This window comes from Solanum verrucosum, unplaced genomic scaffold, assembly GCF_900185275.1.
Source record: "Solanum verrucosum unplaced genomic scaffold, falcon-dt-bn FXZP01000088.1, whole genome shotgun sequence".
NCBI classification, from domain to species: domain Eukaryota; kingdom Viridiplantae; phylum Streptophyta; class Magnoliopsida; order Solanales; family Solanaceae; genus Solanum; species Solanum verrucosum.
In genome coordinates, this window is record NW_026020077.1 from 1,180,719 (window position 1) to 1,203,118 (window position 22,400).

The 22,400-nt window shown below is 31.1% G+C and overlaps 2 protein-coding genes across 2 annotated transcripts; both read right to left on the minus strand.

Moving 5' to 3' along the window:
- Nucleotides 1–307: 307 nt before the first annotated feature.
- Nucleotides 308–2,841, minus strand: LOC125824167 (malate synthase, glyoxysomal-like). Its single transcript, XM_049503528.1, has 4 exons — nt 2,399–2,841; nt 1,912–2,237; nt 1,493–1,823; nt 308–1,212 (listed from the first exon to the last, which is right to left on the minus strand). The coding sequence occupies exons 1-4, from the start codon at nt 2,798–2,800 to the stop codon at nt 556–558; spliced, it is 1,716 nt and encodes a 571-aa protein (XP_049359485.1). The 5' UTR covers nt 2,801–2,841; the 3' UTR covers nt 308–555.
- A 736-nt stretch (nt 2,842–3,577) lies between these two features.
- Nucleotides 3,578–7,312, minus strand: LOC125824178 (uncharacterized). The gene is made up of 4 exons (XM_049503540.1): nt 6,681–7,312; nt 6,063–6,494; nt 5,308–5,614; nt 3,578–3,946 (listed from the first exon to the last, which is right to left on the minus strand). Exons 1-4 carry the CDS (start codon nt 7,113–7,115, stop codon nt 3,807–3,809), a joined length of 1,314 nt encoding a protein of 437 aa, XP_049359497.1. The 5' UTR covers nt 7,116–7,312; the 3' UTR covers nt 3,578–3,806.
- Between the last annotated feature and the right edge of the window lie 15,088 nt (nt 7,313–22,400).

Below are 22,400 nucleotides of genomic sequence, written 5' to 3' on the forward strand. Positions count from 1 at the left end.
TTGGGTTCAAACAAATCTTCTTTTTTTAAAAAAAAAAAAAGTTCATGAAATTTTAAAGTGGTTCAAACAAATCCAATGCCCCTATTATCCTTCTTTTTTTTTAGCTTACTATCATACCTGAAATTCAAATAATTCAATTAACGCATGAAAATTTTACTCAAGGGGTAAAACACTACCTAACAAAGGTTATTCTTAGTTTCTTTCCGTTTAAGTCCATAGTATCCTGAATTCACTGAAAATTTAACACAAGTATCACAGAAGATATAGGCATGTGCTTATGCTATGCACATATAGAAGACAAAGGCCCTCGAAATTAGAAGGTTCACATGTACTAGAAAAGTACCACAAAAAATGAACAATTATCTTTATTATTACAGGGAAAGACACAATACTGATGACAGATTGATTAAAAAGAACAGCTGAAAAAGAGAGCCTTTGGATAATTAGCCATCTCCTCAAAAGGCAAAGTTCCATTTCCTATCATTATTGTTGGGAAGATAGCAGTAGTCACAATACAGAGCCACCTGATTGATCTCACAGCATAAGCTGCGAAATTTAGAGCCGGGACGATCCAATAGGATGATACATGACAATGTTATTATAGGCATCAAGAGTCAGAAAATCATCCAAGATTGGTGCAGTGCATTGCCTTGTGAATAGTTTGCAGGCCTCCTTATACATTCCCTTCTTGAATTTCTCCTTTCCAACTTCTCTTTCAATCCTCGCCATTTCTTCTTCAACCACTCTTCCAAACAGATCTAAGTTCACTTTCACCCCAAGTCCATCTCCATCCAATTCCACTCCATATTTCAGCCACTGCCAGTTCTGGACTCGGCTAATCTCAGCTGTGGCAGCATCCTCCATGAGGTTGTAGAGTGGAACAGAACCAGCCCCTGTCAGCCAAGCAGCCAAGTACTGAATTCCCACTCGGGTGTTCAGCCTGAGGCCCTCCATGGTTCGGACTCCTCTTGGACTCTGCAGTAGGTCTTCTTCAATTAGGACCGATGCATCGTGACGCTTCATGGAATGGATTTGGTTAGGAGCATTTGTCATGTTATTGGTGAAGACTTCCATGCAGGCTGGAATTAAGCCAGGATGAGCTGCCCATGTTCCATCATGCCCTGCCTTCACTTCTCTCAGCTTATCCTTCCTTACGAGTTCCAATGCTGCCTCGTTAGCTGCTGGATCATCTCTGATTGGAATTTGAGCTGCCTGTTTCAAGGATATAATAAAGCCATTATGCATCAAATATCATGTACGAAAAAGAATACAAATTAACCTAATGCATGCTAATGCTCCCTAGTCCATATGGTTGGCATTTATGTCATTTTATTGAGTTCAGAGTCTTAATATACAAATATGTAAAGTTAAGAGCTAATTCATAAAAATTGCCTTAGTTCGAATTGTTTTCTGCAACTAGGAAACATAAAATCAGTTATGCGGTGAACTAAAACAACATAAAATGATTAAAAAGTAGTTGATATTGGCATACCATGCCTCCCATAGCATGGACACCGCGCTTATGACAGGTATGGATGAGCAAGTCAGAGTAACTCCTCATAAAGTGTTGACTCATGCCAACTTGAACCCTATCAGGGAGTAATCGATCGGGATGACCCTGGAAAGTCTTGACGTAGCTGAAAATGTAATCCCATCTACCACAGTTGAGGCCAACAGAATGGTCCCTCAGTTCATACAAGATTTCGTTCATCTGAAACACTGCTGGAAGTGTTTCAATCAAGACAGTGGCCCTAATGCTTCCCTTCTCAATTCCAGCCCATTTCTCTGCCCTGTCAAACACATTGTTCCATATTCTAGCTTCCCTGTCCAAACAAAACAAGATTTGCTAAGGTTTCTTGGAATATAATTCTCAATTGTTACTTAAATTCAACTAATAAGAGGACCACTAACCTAGAATGTTCCATCTTGGGAAGATAGAAAAAGGGTCCAAATCCTTGTCCTTGGGCCTTGCGGAAGTTGGCATAGCTGTGGAAGAAGTAGAGGCCGAAGTCGACAAGGCAACCTGTTGCAGGCTCACCATCAATGAAGATGTGAGCTTCTGGCAAATGCCACCCTCTTGGGCGTACAAACAACTTGGCTGTCTGATCATTCAGTTTATACACTTTGTTTCTGGCTTGATCATGGAATGTTATTGTTCTATTCACTGCATCCCTCAAATTTACATGGCCTCTCATTAAATTCTCCCAGCTTGGTGACAGAGCATCTTCAAAGTCAGCCTGTGGAATATTATATCAGTAAAGTCTATGAACTCCATCACTCTGATATGTAGAAAGAAGAAACAAAATGGACATATTCTACAAAGTAGAAAGGACATGCAGGTAAGTTAGTTTACTTTACACTGTTGTCAATATATAGAAATTAAACTCATGTAACGTACCATGAAAACTTTGGCACCAGAATTGAGGGCATTGATGACCATCTTCCTCTCAACTGGTCCAGTAATCTCCACCCTCCGATCAGCCACTGCCGCTGGTACAGGAGCACACACCCATTCTCCTTCCCTAATATATTTGGTTGCCGGATCAAAACCCGGCAAACCTCCATTATTATACCTCATTTTGGCCTCTCTCCTGCACTCCATAGCATACTTAATATGGTTCCTGAATTCCCTCTGCAAATCAGCTACAAATTGCAAAGCATCCCTAGTTAAAATCTTGGAAAATTCAGGATCATATCTTCCCCTAATGTCTACTCCTTCAGGTACATCATAACCCATTGTTCCACTGTTCTTTCTTTGAACAGGGTTATTGGTTGGAAGAAATGTCTCAAAGCTAACCATTTTTCTTCTTTTCTTTTGGTAATTTCAACACAGGTAGCAGTTGGCTGCAATACAAGGGCAATAGATTGGTTAAATATAGAATATGTGGATAGCTACTGATTTTTATGATTTTTCTTTTTAATGGAATAGTATAGTATATTATAATGAGTGTCAAGCTTATCGTTATGGGTCTAAATTTAGATAAACCATGGCGTTATGTGCGTCAGATGATAAAAGGATCATGCTGCAGATGATCTTTTCATTTCTTCCTTCTTGATATGTTCAAAACAAGGATAATGATTTTTTTGGTAATTGTGCCAGCCTCGGGAGTTGCAATTTGTTAGGTATATTGGAAGTATTATAATCCCTTCTTTGACAAGTGGCACAGTTCTATCTTACTCCCTGTGAACGTACATTGTTTGTCTGGATACAAAATTTAAGTGCATTATCTGTCTTGACGCAAAATTTAAAAAGAAACGAAATTTTGAAAGATCTTTAAGGAATTTATAAGACTAACCAGGTTGATCCTGATTAACTACAGTGCCTTGCTTCTTAGCAGTGAACTGTAGATTGTATCGGTAGGAACATAGGTTCATAGAATAAGATTCATCAAGCCATCAACTTGGATCATAAACTGAGTAATATGTGGATCCCATAAACTAAAAAGAAGATAGGTAACTTTATAACAAAAAAGTACTACTGCAGCATCACACTTGGCAATCTCTTTAAGCTAGTACTTATATTACAGAGGTTGTACAACATTCCTCTTACAAGAATATAGTTGATGTTTTATGAGAAAAAAAAAAAATAACTCCATGTTTTGGACCATGATGAAAAGTGATATCCAAAATGTGTGGGAATCAGGGGAGTAACTAATTTTCATTAGGAAGAAATAAAGGTTACTGGCTCTAGCTATTCCGTGAAGAGAAAGAGAAACCAAAGGAGAGCTGCAATGCATATGAAGTACCATTTGGAGTTGCTTGTATGTGTCATTTAGCTGTTGTTGTTACAGTCTGGTATATGTCACCTAAACTTTTATTGTTAGAGTCATCCCAAGTAGAAAAGTAACCAATGTCATCTCAACGAAGAAAAGCGTGTTAATGAGTAATCGATCAACCCTCCATCCATAAATGCTAAAACCACCAGGGTTAGACTCCACATAAGTCACTGCAAAGATGAAGCAAACTAGACATTATTTGCTGTTCGTGTGGAAAAAGAATGTTAAGAGACTGAACTGCAGAAGTTCGCATAGATATGATGGAAACATAACAAGAATGATATGCATATTAAGCAAAAAAGATGAGGATGTTATGGAAGGTTGGGTGATCTAAGAAGATGAATCAAAATCGTCACTTGTTATAAGATACATAAAATACAATCGCCAGTATTGTGCTTAGCATATCACCATGCTTCAAATCTACTTCTCTAGAGGTCCCACGACTATAAACCAAGCGATGCATCATCAGTCCCATTACATTTATAAGATCATAAATATTATGCCACTGCACTTGTATTATCAACTATTAAAAACTTGAAGTGTTTAATCTTATGACTCCCTTTGCCTAGCGCTTCACCCACCTGTCTGACAAGAGACTAGTACTAATAACTAATCTGTATTGGACTAGTAAAGACAATAGAGATTATTACAAAATGCAGTTTGTCCAGAAGATTCTAGTATTTCCGGCAGTATAAAACCTCAATTCACCAGACTTTGGTCATGATCAGCAGGACTTTAACTCCAAAGCAATAGAAGATACTTCAGCAAACTTATCTAAATGAGGGAACAAGTTCTAGGCAAAATAGTGTCTTTGCTACAAGGTTGCAATAAGATTACATGACCTTGTAAATGTTCAGTGAAAATGCACTTTCAGTAAGAAGCAATCAAACTGTGGAAATATGACATCCCAAGCAACGAAGAATTAAATGTAAAGCAACAGAGTAACACTTCACTAATTGATCTATCATCTATAGATGAGATACTGCCGAAGTGGTTCTACTGTAGGGGATCTAACAGTTACGCTAATGTTTCTTAAGAAAGTACTAATGATCAGAAAACCGTGTTATGTCTTTTTAAGACCAATATAGGTATTTGAAGACACTTCAGAGGACAGGTTTGTATCCTAAGAGATATAAATATTTCAGGGGAGGAAACATGTGAAATAAGTGAAAGAACTAGGCACGCTAACACTGTTCCTTGTATTGTCATCTGCAGATAATTCCGGCAAGAGAACTCACACAGCCAATAAAATGCAGGAAGGTAACAAAGGAGAGGATCTCAAAAAAGACTTTGGCATATGCACTATGTAGGTATATCAACCATTCTAACAATGTGGACTACTTACTATTTCAGTTTACTATTTGTTGAATAAACAGACATCCTATATGCTTGAAAATGAAATACAAATATTAGTGCTTCAGTGAATCAAATCATTAAGGCTGCAAGAAAAATTATCTCGCCATTTGGGAATTATAGGAACATAATACAAGCATAAGCAGTGCAACTTTTAGCAGAAGTTTGGTTTGCATACCAAATGCTTGTCTCTTGTAATATGACGTCATAGTAGAAGTGAGTTGTATATTTGCAGGTGGAGGCATACAATCAGCGGACTCCAAATCACCTTCTGAATAATTTAAAGCTAACTGCCCCGCTGTTTTTGGTGTTTCAACATTTCTACCATCAGATGAAGATTCGGAAACAGAAGCATCGTTGCTATTACAAGTAACTAGTGCATGCCATCTACTGGCTACTGATCCCAGGCCTTGTGCTCTGTGCGATATCTTTGCAGCTGCATTCAGGCATATAAGTAGTCCAACCAGTTGAACAATTGATATTACCTGAATATGAAGTTCAATGAAAACAATACAATCAGTCAATAACAGCTTTAATATACTCTGTTAGAGCAGTTTTTCAGTACTACCTAAGTACTGACTTAAATACAAATGTTACTAGTGTCAAAAAAAAATATACTTTGTTTGAGCATATCCACTAATGTGACAACTTTGTTTCTCAAGTTCACAAAGAAAAGACACAAGAACAAGATTTGATGGTCAAGATACACAAGCCTCAAAGATACTGAATGCACTTTTCAGCCCTTCATATAAACTAAATTGTCGAGAAACTCAAAAGTAGAATCGCCATGGAACCCGACCAAATGCCAGTACAATCGAGTAACGATAAGCCAATCATGATATGGATTTTACGCATTAAGATCTACAAAACTGAGGCTAAAAAGTCTAGAGTATCTGTAGATGCATACAGACAACGAAAGAACTTGATGCTTACCACAAAATCACCAGCATTTACGAAGTTGACAATTCCTTGATTTGATGTTGTCTGCAATAGAACTATACATTGACTGACTGTGACTATTAAGTACTCCAGGAGGAGGAACATCCTAAACCTGTGGCTAATTTTACACACATAACAAGTCAGACGCATATGTTCATTGATGTAAACTGAGACATCCATATCCATTTCCAAAAGCTCGCCAAAATGTTCCAAGTGTATAACTTGCAAATTCCCCACCAGATGAAACAGAGCAGTTCCCACTATAAAGATAATGGTAGAATATGTCCATGATACTAGTGAAGCCACCACAATTCCAATTGACCACCATATAGAGCCATCATAAATATGCACAGCTCTAGTGACTTCACGAGCTATCTTCATCAAAAAGAAAATTGCCATCCACGAAACCACCAAATAATAAAAGACCTGAAAGCAACAAGTTCCCAAAAATCAGACATTGGGAGTAATTGCGCGTTGGAATTATCCCCAATTGGACTTCACTAGCATAACTATTTTGATTTTACAGAACGAGCTAAACAAATAATGTAGCTGATGAACATGAACTTGGATTCAATGTAGGGCAAAACAATTGATCTGAGATTGAACACTTACCCGTATCTTCTTTAGATAGAGCTCACTGAAATGAGTCAGTTGACCATGGTATCGATCCACGAAAAGCAATTTCCTAATGCGATATTTACGGAGATTGTGCGAGATGCACAACAGCGATATGAAAGCGGTAACAGATTGGCATACAAGAACTTCAAGCTCAAAGTCATTAATCTGATACAGCTCACAGTTAAAGCAGTAACCAAAGTAAACTACGAGAAGAGGCACAACAATGGAGAAGACAACAAAAGCCAGCCAGGATAGTGCAGCGCTGAAAATGGAATACTGACAGAAACCCAAAACTCGCAGAAAGCGTTCGAGCTTATTTAAGGAAACGTCTAGATCAGTGAAGTGTTGAATAGCGTCAATGAGTGAGACATGAATCGAGTTGTCGTCGTCGGCTCCGGGATCCGGTGGGCGGCACTCGGCGGTGGCCATGCCGGAGTTAGCTGCTGAAAACGGTGCAAGATTTGAACCAGTGGGTATTGTTTTTGCTGAGAAGTAGACAAAATTCTGGATTCGTCAGTCTTTTTCAATTCTCTTGTCACATTCTAACATCTAACAAGTGTGGATTCTTCCGTAAATTGCCAAAATGGTCCTTATGTTTGAGTAAGTTGAGAAAATTGAAGGAAAGGTGTCCTCTCAGTCTTGAATTAACTATTTGTGACAATGTTGACCAAATAAAGGTCAAAGACACTTAAATAATTGATTAAGTTAATTGAGGACTCAATTAATATTTTTAAAAATTTATAATCTTTTTATAAATACAAAACAATTCACACACAAAATAAATAAACTTTTCACTCCCTCTCTCTCAAACACGTTCTCCTCTCTCTCGGCTGGGCAGACGACGATCTTCTCAAAAAATTGAAATTGCTCCGTTCTTTCAACCAGTTTCTCCGACAACTTTCAACTTTCGACGCCTAACTTTTCCGCTTCCGATTCATATATTCTAACCAGCCAAGGGAACATCGATTTGCGAGTAAAGCTTTATTTTGTGAAAAAAAATAGGGGTTTTTAGTTCTTTTTTTTTAAAAGAAATACTGGAATGAACAAATCGTTGTAGATAGATGTTTTTCGTTAAAAAATTAGAGTTTTTTAGTTTAAGTTTTATTTATTGATTTCATTCTTTTTAGTTTATCAAAATGTTATCTTGGGCCTTTTTATTATCACTTTTGTATAGTATTTGCTGCTGGCAGTAGTTTTAGCAGATGCTTTAGTGCAATTTTGGTCAGTTTAGGTTGTTGGTTTAGTCTAGATATTGCTGCAGTTTTGGTAAGTTTTAGCTGTTAGTTTAGTGTAGATATTGCTGCAAATTTTTTTCCAATTTTGATAGCTGATTTAGTGCAGTTTTTCTGCTAATTTGTGCATTTTTTTTGTTGTTGTCTTGATGCAGTTTTGGTTAAATTTTTGTGGTTATTTTGATATCAATTTTGTTTAGTTTTTGCTATTTTAGTGTTGTTCTAATATAGTTACCGTTGCCTTGTCCATTCAAAGTTGTTTTGGTGCAGTTTTTACAACTGATTTGGTATGTATTGGTCAATTTTCTGATGGAGTTTTGATCCAATTTTTTGTGGTTATTTTAGTGCATATTTTACTCTAATTATGATTCATGTGGAATACAAATTTAAATAATTGAGATTCACTTGATTTTATTTTTAAAGTTAATCATAGACAGGTAAGATAACCTTGTTGGTTCGTTCTTTTATTGACTTTGGATATTGACACTCGAAAGGATTTTGGTGAATACCTTTGCTAATTGTCATTGTATTTGAGATAGTGAAAAAAGAGAGCTCATAATCCTTACACGATCTTATTAAATAAATAACTACATGCCTAAATCTGTGTGTTAACTTGTTCGTACTAAATGATTGTGTGGTGATTGCCTTTAGGTGCATGCTTGGCGAAATATATCAAAAACACTTTCAATCCCCCCCCCCCTCCCCCTCTAATTTAACTTTCTAATGATGCACAAATTGATTGTTAACATTTTTTATTTTTTCTATTTGTAGATAAAATGACTTCCAAAAGAAAAACAAGTGAATCATCTTTGATAAATCAAGTAGAATAGTTAAAGTACAAACACCATTAGAGGAACTCGCTGAACAAGTCATTCCACAAACAGATGATGTGTTGGGCATACACCATTAGGCTTGGTAATTTAAAGCAATATCTTATCTCAACCAAGGATTCTTAGGTGGTTGTCTGCTAAGAATAACACAAAAATGGATTCTGCTGATCTCTCTAATCCTCCTTATGATATAGTAAATCTTCTATAGAATAATTTTTACTTAAATTAACTGATCATCTGTTTTGCTTTGAACCTAGCTCTGCCCAGCTTGGATGAACAAAGTGTGCAATGCGTGGAGTGAGATCACTATCATACCCTTTTCAATTTATCTAGTGAACATAGGCTTCGAGTGCGTACCAGGCGAGACTATGACTGAGTCAAGCGGACACCCGCTAAACTGCGCTTCCATTCGCGACCTGAAGCCAAGCCATTGACGAGCCTCGAAGACCTTTCAAGCCTCCCCGCTTCGATTCGTTTGCTTTCCCTTTCTCTGTGCGCGAGGAAGGTCTTTTTCCTTTCTCCTTCCATTGCTTGACTAGGTTCGCTGGAGTTCCGTTCTTTAAATCTCTCCACCAGCGCCAGGGAAGCACTCTTCGGGCTGAGGTCCAATTCATCTCGTAGGCTTATTGTAGAAAGGAAATCTTCAATCAATCATCATCTACATTATATAATAATATAATATATATATATATATATATATATATATATATATATATATATATATATATATATAAGAGATGAAGTGGGAAAGGCTTCGTTTACTTTTCTTTCAATATATGACCCATATATTGCAATAGATGAGTCATCTATTGCAATAGATGGGTCGTCTGTTGGAAGAAAACATAAGAATTTGCTATTGTTTTGCTTTCGACCAACAGATGACCCATCAATTGCAATAGAGATGGATGATCTATTTGAAGAAAACTTAATGTTTGGTATTGTTTTGATTTCTTCAAACAGCATGGCCATCTGTTTTACTTACTTCTAACAAATGACCATATGTTGCAACAAATGGATAATATGTTGGAAGAAAATTCAATGTTTTGTATTGTTTTGCTCTCGTCGGTCCATCTATTGCAATAAATGGGTCATTTGTTGAAAAAAAAATTAATCGTTTGTTACTGTTTTGCTTTCTTCCAACAGATGGGTCATTTGTTGGTAATACAATATATAGGTAAATATTACAATATGTATTTTATCTATTATAATTTACGAATTAGTTTAAATATAAATTACTTTTGTTTATAGATTGTGCATCCCTGACTTGTCCCCATAGAGCAAGAGTTGCAAATGTAATTATTTTTAACTCTAGGAATCATTGACACAAAATCAGACCCTACCGTAGATCTGATAAAAAGAGAATTGCCTAGAGTAATAGCCATCAAAAGGGAGGCACCTACTGTTTTTGGTGATGCTGATGATGCTGCAACAGATGTTGGTGTTGATGTTGATGTTAATATTGGTGTTGATATTGGTGATGATGGTGCTAAAAGTGGTGGTGAACATGTTGATGATGTTGGTGGTATATATGGTGGATTCACCCACCTTCCAGAGAGCCATTCACTTCATTGAAGATCAAGAGGAGAAAAATTGAAAAGAAGACCATTTTATATTTGTTAGATTTTTAGTTATTTTATCATGAATTCTATTTTGTAAGTTGAAGAATCTGAAATATATTGTATTTCATGAACATTAAACATATTTTGTAATTTCTAATGAGAATATTTTATATTTAATAAATGTTCAGCTATTTTATCATGAATTTTATTGTGTAAGTTGAAGAATCTGATATGAATTATAATTCATGAAATTTTATCATATTTAATTGTTAATGACAATATTTTGTATATGCTCATTTGTTGCAACAAGTTATGATCTATTGCAATAGTTTATGAATTACTTGTTGTAGTAGATGACATATATATTGAAAACAATCAACATTCATTGTAATAGATTATAACATGTTGCAACAAATGACTTATATAGTGGAAATATTCAAAAAAATATACACATATGTTGCAGCAGGTTATAATCTGTTGCAATAGGTTACAATTAGTTGATCATATGATTACTCTATAATGCATTGAGATTTTAATTGATTATATTAATTGAAAGGTAATTATAATTAAATAAATTTATATATCTCTAATAATAAGTTAATAAAGCATTTCATATCAAATTAATCAATTGATCATTTTATTTAAGATAAATACAGTTAGTTGATTATTTAATTACTCTAGAATGCATTGAGATTGTAATTGAACTTATTAATTGAAAGGTAATTATAATTAAACAACTTTAAATATCACTTTCATATCAAATTAATCAATTGATCACTTTATTAAAGACTAATACAATTTGTTGATCATATAATTACTTTATATTGCAATAAGATTGTAATTGAACTTATTAATTGAAAGGTAATTATAATTAAATAACTTTATTTATCACTAATTATGGATTAATGAAGCATTTCATATCAAATTAATCAATTGATCTCTTTATATGAGACAAATACAGTTAGTTGATCATGTAATGACTCTATAATGGATTGAGATTGTAATTGAACTCATTAATTGAAAGGTAATTATAATTTAAATAACTTTATTTATCACCAATTATGAATTAATGAAGCATTTTATATCAAATTAATCAATTGATCACTTTATTTAAGACAAATACAGTTAGTTGATCATGTAATTACTCTATAATACGTTGAGATTGTAATTGAACTTATTAATTGAAAGTTATTATAATTAAATAACTTTATTTATCATTAATTATGAATTAATGAAGCATTTCATATCAAATTAATCAATTGATCACTTTATTTAAGACAAATACAGTTAGTTGATCATGTAATTATTTTATAATGCATTGAGATTGTAATTGAACTTATAAATTGAAAGACAATTATAATTAAATAACTTTATTTATCACTAACTATGGGTTAATGAAACATTTCATATCAAATTAATCAATTGATCACTTTATTTAAGACAAATATAATTAGTTGATCATGTAATTACTCTATAATGCATTGAAAATGTAATTGAACGTATTAATTCAAATGTAATTATATATAATTAACTTTATTGATCACTAATCATGCACTAATGAAGCATTTCACATCAAATATATATATAATTAATTGAAAATGATCAAGCATATATTTTCATATGTTGCAACTAGTGTTCATCTGCTGCACATCCGCTGCAACAAATGAATCATCTGTTTCAACATATAGGCATATATACATGATTATTATCAACGAATAGATCATCTACTGCAATAAATAATACATGTTAGACATTTATTGTAACAATTTTTTATATTTGTTGCAACATTTAATCATATTTATTTGATTATTTTCAACAAATTGGTTATCTATTGCAACAAATTGGATGAGCATAACAAATATATTTTATATAATAAATATGAACATACATAATCAACAAAAATGAATTAAAATTATCAGATTCACAACTAAGTAAACAATAAATCTATTTCACTATTACAATAATTATGGAGCGTTTTGAACCTGGCATGTAGTTCTCTTGTGGCCAATAATTTTACATATTTAACACTTATTTTTTCTTGTAAGAAATAATTCTCCGACTTCACACCTCCTTTTCGTTCGCCTTCTTCCCGATTTGCTTGGGTCAATATAAGGAGGAGACAAGTTTGTTTCCTGCTTAGGTCAATATTTTTACACATTGAAGAAACAAGTTTGTTTCCTGAGTTGACCAACTCCATACGTCTCTCGTGAAATAATTTTCAAATCTCAAATTTATTTCATCAAATAAAGCGACGATATAAGAAATTCTCTTTCAACTTCAAATATTGCATTCACGGATTTAGCAATATTTGACGTCATAATATTTTACCTATACAAAAAATAACTTAATAAGATATATAATTATAATAAAATCAAACAAGATACTCAATATATAATATTGTAACTATTTCTTTGGCAAAATATAACTGAAATCCAACTGATTCGTGATGTTTGGCTATCTTGGGTACCATATCCGTTATTTGATTGAAATGATCATAGAACTCAATTCTTTGTACGCTTGCGCTGCATTATAAAAGTGAGATACAAGATTATTCTTCTCGATTCATTCACCATAACAGTCAACAACTATTATTATTGATTCTTCCATTAATGGTACCTAAAAAAATTTATTAAAACTATTTGAATAATGATTGTATAGGAAAGTTAAGTGACTATATATAGTTAAAAAATCATATGCACAATTATTGTCTTAACAAGTCAGTGATCTGTTTCAACAAATAGGTCATCTATTGCAATAGATGACTCACTTATTGCAACTGATGACTCACTTGTTGGATACATGTCCAAAACCAGAAGTCTATTCAACATATAAGTCAATTGTTGTAACAGATGAGTTATCTATTACAACAAGTAACTCATATGTTGTAATATATAACTTACATGTTTAGACAAATTTTTGATTTCGTCCCAGTTTGGCCTGGTACTATAACATGTATCCAAAAAGTAAGTCATTTGTTGCAATAGATAAGTCATTTGGTGCATCAAATGATTCATCTGTTGCAATAAATGACTAATTAGTTGGGACAAACTTCTGGTTCTGTCCCAACTTGATCTGGTACTGTAATATGTATCCAACAGATAAGTCATCTATTGCAATAGATGAGTCATCTGTTACAAATGACTCATTTGTTGCAATAAATGACTTATCTGTTGGGACAAGCTTCTGGTTCTGTTACACGATTGTAAATTATTGAAGAAATACTCTAAATACCCAAATGAAAAATTAGATTAAAAATCATTAATTTACTTACCAAAATCAATTATGAAATAATGCCCAGTGATATAGGAATGAAATTTGATTCGATAGCTGCATTACCAACAATGTGAATGTTACGACAAACAATAAAATTAGAAAAAGATGGTGAACAAGAAAGAAGAAGAAGAAGATGATGATGATGAGCAAGAAGAAGAAGAAAAATGATGATGAAAAAGAAGAAGACGAAGAGCAACAACAATGGAAGAATAGGTAAGAGAGAAAGAGGAAAAAAGGAGTTGTGAGTCGTTGGTGTCATTTTTCCCTCCATTTTTTATTATTAATGTTTTATATAAGATGGGTCAAAGTGTAAAATAAAAAACTTGATTCATCCCCTTAATCCTTAATTTAAAAGTTGTTACCCCTACTCAATAAATTAAGACATGAGTCACCTACATTTAATTTTGAAACTTTTCTATCACCCTTAATTTATTGTCCTGAGTAAGTTCAAATAATCAATTTTTACTGTACTATATACGGAAAAGGGTCAAAATTGTCCTGAGCTATGTGAAATAGATCATTTATACCCTTCGTTACATTTTAAGATTAAAAATGTCTGTCGTTATCCTAATAGACCACAAATACCCTCAAAAGTTAACACTCAAAATTTTTAGTGATGTGGCAATCCACGTGGTACTAATCATTCCACCTAAGCATTGTCAACTAGGATTCACTAAAAAAGAACTAGACATTTAGCGACGACAACAATCGCCACAAAAGCCCATAATATCATCACTAAAGGTTTTTCAACATTAAATTCTGATTTTGTGTTTTTTTTTCATTATTTTTAAAAAACCAAAAATAATATCGATTAAGGAGGAGTTTGAAGACACTATATGTTTTATTTTTATGTCATATGTAAATGCATAAAATGTACAATGATGCATTATGTAGTAGGAGATTTGAATCGAGAAGTAATTTTGATGATTTTCGTAATAATATTGGATGTTTTTAATATTGATAGTGCAAGTTATTTATTATAGAAAATTAGGTTGCAACCGAAAATTAATTATCATATTTTTAGTTGAAAAAATAGGTTTTACTAGCGAATGGTTATTGCAGCCTTAGTCGCCACTAAAAAATCACTCATAGTGGTTTATTTTAGGATTTTGTAGTGAATTTGTCGCCACTAAATGTCAAGTTCTTTTGCAGTGAATCCTAATTTGCAACACTTAGGTGGAGGGATTAGTCTCATGTGGCTTGCAACATCACTAAAAATTTAGGTAGTTAACTCTTGAGGGTATTTGTGGTCTCTTAGAATATCGGCGGGAGTATTTTTTATCCCAAAATGTAATGGAGGGTATAGGGATGGCAATGGGGCGGTGTAGGGCGGGGGTGGTGCGGATTGAGCTTAACCTGCAAAAAATTTTAATCCGTCCCGCCCCGCAAAACAACTCTTTTCATTTTCAACCCGCCCACCCCGCCCCGCATAATTTTTTTAATATTTTCTTTTTCTAGTTATGTTTGATACTAAAAATAAAATTCGTAAAAATAAATTCATTTTTTCATTAAGTTGTATTAATTTAATAGGATAGTGACTTAAAATTTTATTTTTTAGAGGTCAATTAGAAACATGTAAGAAATTGTATTATTTTTTATTGAACCATTTTCATTTATTATCTAGAATATTTAAGTAGCTTTAATGAAATTATATTAATAAATAATGTTCTATCACTCTTATAACATGTAAAAAGTCAAAATTAAGTTTGAATCCACATAAAATCACATATACCTGCAACCCACCCCACCCCACATTAATTTTTAAAAAATCCATTTCAACTCGCCCCACACAACCTTAAACCCGCCCCGCCCCACATAGCCTTAAACCCACCTCGCCCCGCATCCGCCTCGTCCCATTGCCATCCCTAGGAGTTTATAGTGGTCTATTTTACATACTTTATGGGTATTTTTGACCCTTTTTAGTTAAATATATATTGAACAATTTTATTTTTTAAGTTTGTCAAAAAAAATTAATAATTTTAATTTTCTTTAAATATTTAATAGTTTATGTTCATTAAATTTGACGAAAAAACTTTAAAAAATTAACTTTCAACATCAACAAAAGTCATCAAAATCTTTTAAAATACAACACAAAAAAACTGCATTAGACTATAGAAAAATAAAAATATCTAAAATTGCACATAAAAAAAAGCTGTATTAAACTATAGAAAAACATTTAAAATAAGAAAAATTACGATCATCATACCTCTAAATAAGCTTCATAAGCAAAATATATTGAAGCAATAAGGTGATGTGGAAAACTTAAAAGTAATAAATTGTATGTTTGTATTTGTATTCAACTAATAGTTTAAATTAGTGTAAATTTTATATATGTCATATATTATAGTAATATTTTAAAGCTATAGCAGTAGATTTAAACTTTCAAGTTATAACATTAAACAGGTTCTAATAAATAATTATTTTTTTTAAAACTGTTTTCAATAATTGAAAAAAGTTGTTTAAATAAAATAAAGAGATAAAAGAAAAATGAAAAAAAAAACATTTTTTAATGAAAACAGGTAGTAAACTGAAATTGTGGTGTTAATTTAATTTGAATTTATTGTAGATAATTAATAAATAGCACGAATTAAGGGATTTAAACTAATTAAGATTATTTAGTATCCTTAATTCACTCAAATCAATTAAAATCAAATAAAATTTCAGATTTTATCTTCTTTTTCTTCAACGTTTCTCTCTCTTCAATTTGAAACAAAAAAAATTCAACGTTTCTCTCTTCAATTTTCAACAAAAAAAATTCCACATTCGAGTAATTGAAGTTTTTTTCATCTTTGAAAATTCTTGATTTTGTTGTGATGGACAACTATGTATCAATTTTAATCAAACATGGTGAAAGATGGGATCCTTCGAGTTAGTATTTATTACTGTTTAACGTTTGTTTTAGAATGATAGCGAAATGAAACAAAAATGATCAAACTGTCGATTAATTGAAGGTGGAGTCATATTTTGTTAACTGTTGATATCGTATTATGTTTACTGTTGTGAAATGTAAAACATTTAGTATTTTTTTTGTTTATTTGTTTATTTTGTATACGGTTGTTGTTTTGTGAAATTATAAATTTAATGTGATTTTATGAATAAATTTGATAGAATAAATTAAATGAAATTTGTATGAAAGTGTGCTAATTATTCTGTAAAAATAATTTAATTATAATGCTGACGAATTTATGAAAATTTATTTTATTTGATGATGAATTTGATAGTATAAGTCGAATGAATTATGTATGAAAAGTGTGTTAAGAAATATGTAAAAAAAAAATGGAATTCTTGACGAAGTGTATTACAAGTGTTTTAAATTGGCATTAAATGTGAAATTGTTGAGTTTATATTAGTTTTGTTATTTCTGTATAAAGTTGGGTGACAATAATTAATTATTTGGGACGAGAAATGTATATAGTTTGAATGAATAATCGTTTTGTATGAAATGTGTATTAAATGAGTATGAAAGTGTAAAAATTTGGTATGAATGATGATTGTTGTATGAAATGTGTAATTAAGTGGGTATTAAATGTGAAATATTATGTTTTGTATGAAATTTGTTTTGTAATGTACTGTCTGAATGATATTTGTATGAAAAAATAATGACGAGTGTGTATACTTTTGTTGTTATTATAATGATTTTTATGGATAAATTTGTATTGTCTTTGGAATGAAAAGTTAATATTATTTAACATATTTCTAATTGATTTGTATAATGTTAGACTAATTGTTATTTTTTTTTAATGAAACAGAGAATTATGTTGATTTTCAAATGAAATGAATTATATATGAAAGAGAATTGTTGATGTGAAATTCAAAAGGTTCAAAGCTACTTGCAGTAGATGTTGTCAAGTTGGCCACAACATGAAGCATGTTCAATTTATCCTATGCAAAACTAATGATTGTTTATTTGTTTAGACTATATATAATTTTTATTTTATTTTGTCATTTAGATTAATGTTTTGTTTTGATATGAAACATAATTGATTTGAAGTGTATTATAAACTTAGTGTTTAATATACCGTTCATTCATTAATCATACAGATTGCATACTGTTAAAAATAAAATTTATTCCAGCTTAATACATAAGATAGTGTAAATATTAGTGATAATTATAAAAAGGTAATTATGGTATCCTGAGTATTTAATTTAATGTAAGTTTATATGAATATTAATTTGATTTTCAACTGGTGTCCTACTATAAATAAATTTAAAACAAATTGCAGTTAGTGTTTCATTCCCACACTAACTTCAGTTAGTGTCATACACATATTAATCAAAATTTCATACACGTTTTATTCAAACAACATGTATAAAAATTGATAAATTCATATAATCACACAATTTATACCATTTGTATATCAATATTATATCACAATTCATACAATATCCAACAATAAAATATTTAACTCATAGGCATACACGTATTAATCAGACTTCATACATGTTTCATCCAAAAACATGTTTAGAATAGAAAGTAAGCATAATGTGATTTTTTTAGAAAAAATCAATAGTTTGACAAATCATACAATTTCATATCAATTTAATAATTTATACCATAAACACAGTTAATAGACAATCACACCAATGTTAAGACACAATTCATACCATTTGTGTATACCATTATTATATCACAATTCATAAAATTTTCAAAATCAAAACATTAAAGCGTAGTCATACACATATTAATCAGATTTCATACATATTTCATCAAATAAATGTACAGTTTGAAAACACACTGATATTTTCAAAATAGTATCTTGAAATTGCAATAGGCAATTAGTAATTCATATGTAAACGGTATCTGCTTGAAAGAAAATATATGATATTATATATCATCAAATACTTAAACACAAAAAAATTGTCAAAAAGTCAAAAAAAATAATTTTTTGTTGTTCTTCTTGTTGATGGTTTTGAAGATGCTCCAAATCTATATTTGTCTTTTTTTTGTTTTTTTTCTTTTTGATTTCAGTAAGCAAATCAAAATCGGAATCAGAAGGGGTTTCAACAATTTTCCCCTTCCTCTTCTTCCCCTTTTGATTTGCAGGGGTGATCTTCTTTTTTCTTCATTTTTCCTCTCTTTGTCGCTCCTTCTTAGATGAACCATCCGTCGCCGGATTTTGAATATTTGTCGGATTTTCAACAATTTTAGGGGGGGGGGGGGGGGGGGATTGAGTTAATATATTAAAATTTGAAACATGAACATCATCATTAGAGGTTCCTTCACCCAATCTGGGACTCTTTCGAGGCGTTTCAATGGGTTTCTTAGACATAATTTTGTTAGGAAAAAAAATTGGACGAAAGATTGAATGTTGATGTAATTGGCTGGTGAGAAAAATAGGAGAGAAGAAGGTAAAAGTGGGGTGATAGCGTGTATAGTTGGATAGTTGTGGGGGAAGGGTGGTGGGATTGACTAATGGGAGGTTATGAGTGTAACATTAAATAATGAAGTGTAATCAATGTAAAATCCCTATAATTGTGTAAGAGATAATTATAGGGTATTCTTTATTTAAATAATTTAATAATAATATAAAATTATAAAAAATTACTTATTTAATAAAGTAAAATTTAATTAATTTATAAATAATTAGTGATATGTTATAACCCGTAATTAAACTGTTATAAGCAATAATTTTTTAAAAGTAAATTTAAAACATGTAATATTGACTCTTAAATGCGTACAGGGGCGGCTGGTAAGGCTTAAAAAAAAGTTTTTTGCCTTAGGGCCCCATTTTTTAGTTAATTAGGTAGGATTAAATTTTAAAAAATAATATTAGAACTAAGACAATAAATGCAAAGACCCCATTTTTTAGTTAATTAGGAAGGATTAAATTTTTTTTTTAAATTGTTAGAACCAAGACAATAAATGCAAAACGGCTCAATGAAGTGATAGTATGATAGATATGACTATGACTTTTTGACTTCTCAATAAAAAGTTGTGTACTTTTTATTTTAATGTACAAGTTATCTTTTTTTTTTACCTTATTTTTTTTCTAATTTTATTTTTATATATTCTATCCTCCTCCCTTCTATTTCTTCTCACTTTCTTTTTTTCTAATCCTACATCTCTCTTATTCAAAGTTTAAAATTTTACTCGTTCTGTTGATAGTTTATATTTTAAATTTGGAGAAAACCATATTGCAGCAGCCCGATTCGTTTTTTGAAATCAAGTCTTCATAGCTTTTGAATTCGGTAATATCATTCTAATTTCTAATATTATTTTTGTTTTGTGTCTTATATTTATTATATTTTTTATTTGATATTGTAAATAGTGTTTTAAAATATTTGTTAGATTTTGATGTCGCTATAGATCAATTAAGAGGTTTAGTTTCTTTTTTTAAAACATATAGAGAAGAAGGATTTACAAGTACTATGATTTCGGCTAAGGAAATTGCATTAGAGATGAATATAGAACCTGTATTTCGTAAGAAACGTGTAATTTATAGAAAAAAACAATTTGATGAGAATGTTGATAATGAAATCACAAGATCTCTTGAAGAATCATTTAGAGTTGATTACTTATTATACATAGTAGACCAAGCCATCTTTTCACTTCAAAATAGATTTGAACAATTTGAAGTATATGAAAATATTTTTGGTTTTCTATTTAGTGGGAAAAAATTGAGATCATTAGATGATGAGAATTTGAAAAAATATTGTCTTAAACTTGAATGTTCCTTAAAACATAATACTCACTCCGATATTGACGATTTAGACTTATTTTCTGAATTAAAAGTGTTAAGGGAAATCATAAAAGTAGAAGACAATACTCTAATTGAGATACTCAATCAAATAAAAAGACTTGATTCTTTTCCAAATGCTTACATTGCTATAATGTTAACAATTCCCGTAACAGTCGCCTCAGCCGAAAGAAGTTTTTCAAAATTAAAAATAATAAAATATTATTTAAGATCGATAATGTCTCAAGAAAGATTGTGGTTTGGCTATATTATCGATTGAAAAAGAATTATTAGAAGAGATTGACTACACAAAAATTATTAACAACTTTGCATCTCAAAAAGCTAGAAAAATAGATTTAAAATAAAAACATTTATAATTTTTTTTTAAGGCCTCTAGTTTGATTTTGGCCTTAGGCCACCAACGAGTTTGAGCCGCCCCTGAATGTGTATATGGGGTGATTTTTCCTTTAGATTATGTAAATATCTGTAAGTTCCTTGTCCTTTTTTTTTCTTTAGAATTTAAAAGATTTAATTATGCAATTATACTTGTTCAATCAAATAATTCATTTAGATTAAAAAAACAACAACTTGAATATTTGGATAAAACAAATCGTAACACGTGGAAGAATGATTGATACATTACACCTCAACTAACGATGTAAATATCTGTAAGTTCCTTGTCCTTTTTTTTCTTTAGAATTTAAAAGATTTAATTATGCAATTATACTTGTTCAATCAAATCATTCATTTGGATTAAAAAACAATAACTTGAATATTTGGATAAAACAAATCGTAACACGTAGAAGAATGATTGATACATCACACCTCAATTAACGCAAGAACACATAATATCTCCTAATTAAACAATATATTAAATAATAAAATTTTAGCGATGAAATTAATAGCAATTCCAATTTCTTAATAACGTCTTCTTATATTATAATTTCTACATTTGAAATAACATCTTCTTATGTTATAATTTCTATATTTGAATTATCAAATCCATCTTGTATATATAATTTTTTTTTAAAAATGCACAGCCTTTTCTCCTGCCATAAAGTGTTGATGGTTCAATATTTAACTTTTTAATATTTGGATATCACATGTATGATACTAGTGATTACTTTAGCTTTTTCATTTTCCACTTTAAACGTGAATATTTTGAATTCTCTCTTTTTAAAATAAAAATAATTCGTGCTGGCTTCCAACAAATAAAAATAATAATCTGAAGGGTAATAAAGAGAATCGAGAAAAAATGTCTTTCGAGTTCTGATTACGAGTCACTTTATTTTGGGAAAAAAGACAAATATATCCCGAATTATTGTAAATGATATGCATATACCCTCTGTTATATTTTTGGGACATTGGTGCTTTGCCATCCAAAAACTAGAGCATATATACCCTTTATACTAACAGACATACACGTGTCATAATCTTATCCACCGTCCCAACATTTATTAAATATCGGATCGACGGATAAGATTGTGCCATGTGTCCCTATTTAGTCTTCCGTTAGAGTGAAGGGCATATATGCTCTAGTTTTTGGACAGCAGGGGCACCAACGTACCAAAAGTATGACGAAGAGTATCTACGTACCATTTACGATAGTTCGGGGATATATTTGTCCTTTTTCCCCTTTATTTTTTAGTTAGTCCCAAAAATGAAGCATTTTTAAATTTAGTAATAATTTGACTTTAAAGTATTTATTTTATTTCTAATAAAATGATTTATAGTCACAAATATTTAACACTTGTTTTAGACATAAGTTTCAATAGTTTCTCTTTTTTTGGTTAAGCTATGTGTCAAATCAAACTAATTTATATATATTGAAACGGAGGGAGTATATATTACTAAGGTTAAAGGTCCTGATTTACCCCTAAACTTTATGATTTGGAGCTGATATACCCTCCGTTTAAAAAATAGCTCATATATGTTCTTGTCGTTATAGAAACTAGTATTCGTACCCGCGCATTGCGCGGATAATTTAAAAGATAATAAACTTCTAAATTAAAACTAACTACTAACATTCTTTATTTACTTGTTATATTTTTAAAAAAATAATTATACCAAGTCATTAACTATTTTATTTGAGAAAATTAAATTAATATTATTTGTATTAACTAACAGATTAATATTTAATAAA

Coding starts and splice junctions, on each gene's coding strand:
- LOC125824167 (XM_049503528.1), bottom strand. CDS start 2,800: ATGGTTAGCTTTGAGACATTTCTTCCAACCAATAACCCTGTTCAAAGA. Junction 2,238..2,398: donor CTGGTGCCAAAGTTTTCATG/GTACGTTACATG, acceptor AATATTCCACAG/GCTGACTTTGAAGATGCTCT. Junction 1,213..1,492: donor TCCATGCTATGGGAGGCATG/GTATGCCAATAT, acceptor TCCTTGAAACAG/GCAGCTCAAATTCCAATCAG.
- LOC125824178 (XM_049503540.1), bottom strand. CDS start 7,115: ATGGCCACCGCCGAGTGCCGCCCACCGGATCCCGGAGCCGACGACGAC. Junction 5,615..6,062: donor TAAATGCTGGTGATTTTGTG/GTAAGCATCAAG, acceptor CTTCATATTCAG/GTAATATCAATTGTTCAACT. Junction 3,947..5,307: donor TTACAAGAGACAAGCATTTG/GTATGCAAACCA, acceptor TCATCTTTGCAG/TGACTTATGTGGAGTCTAAC.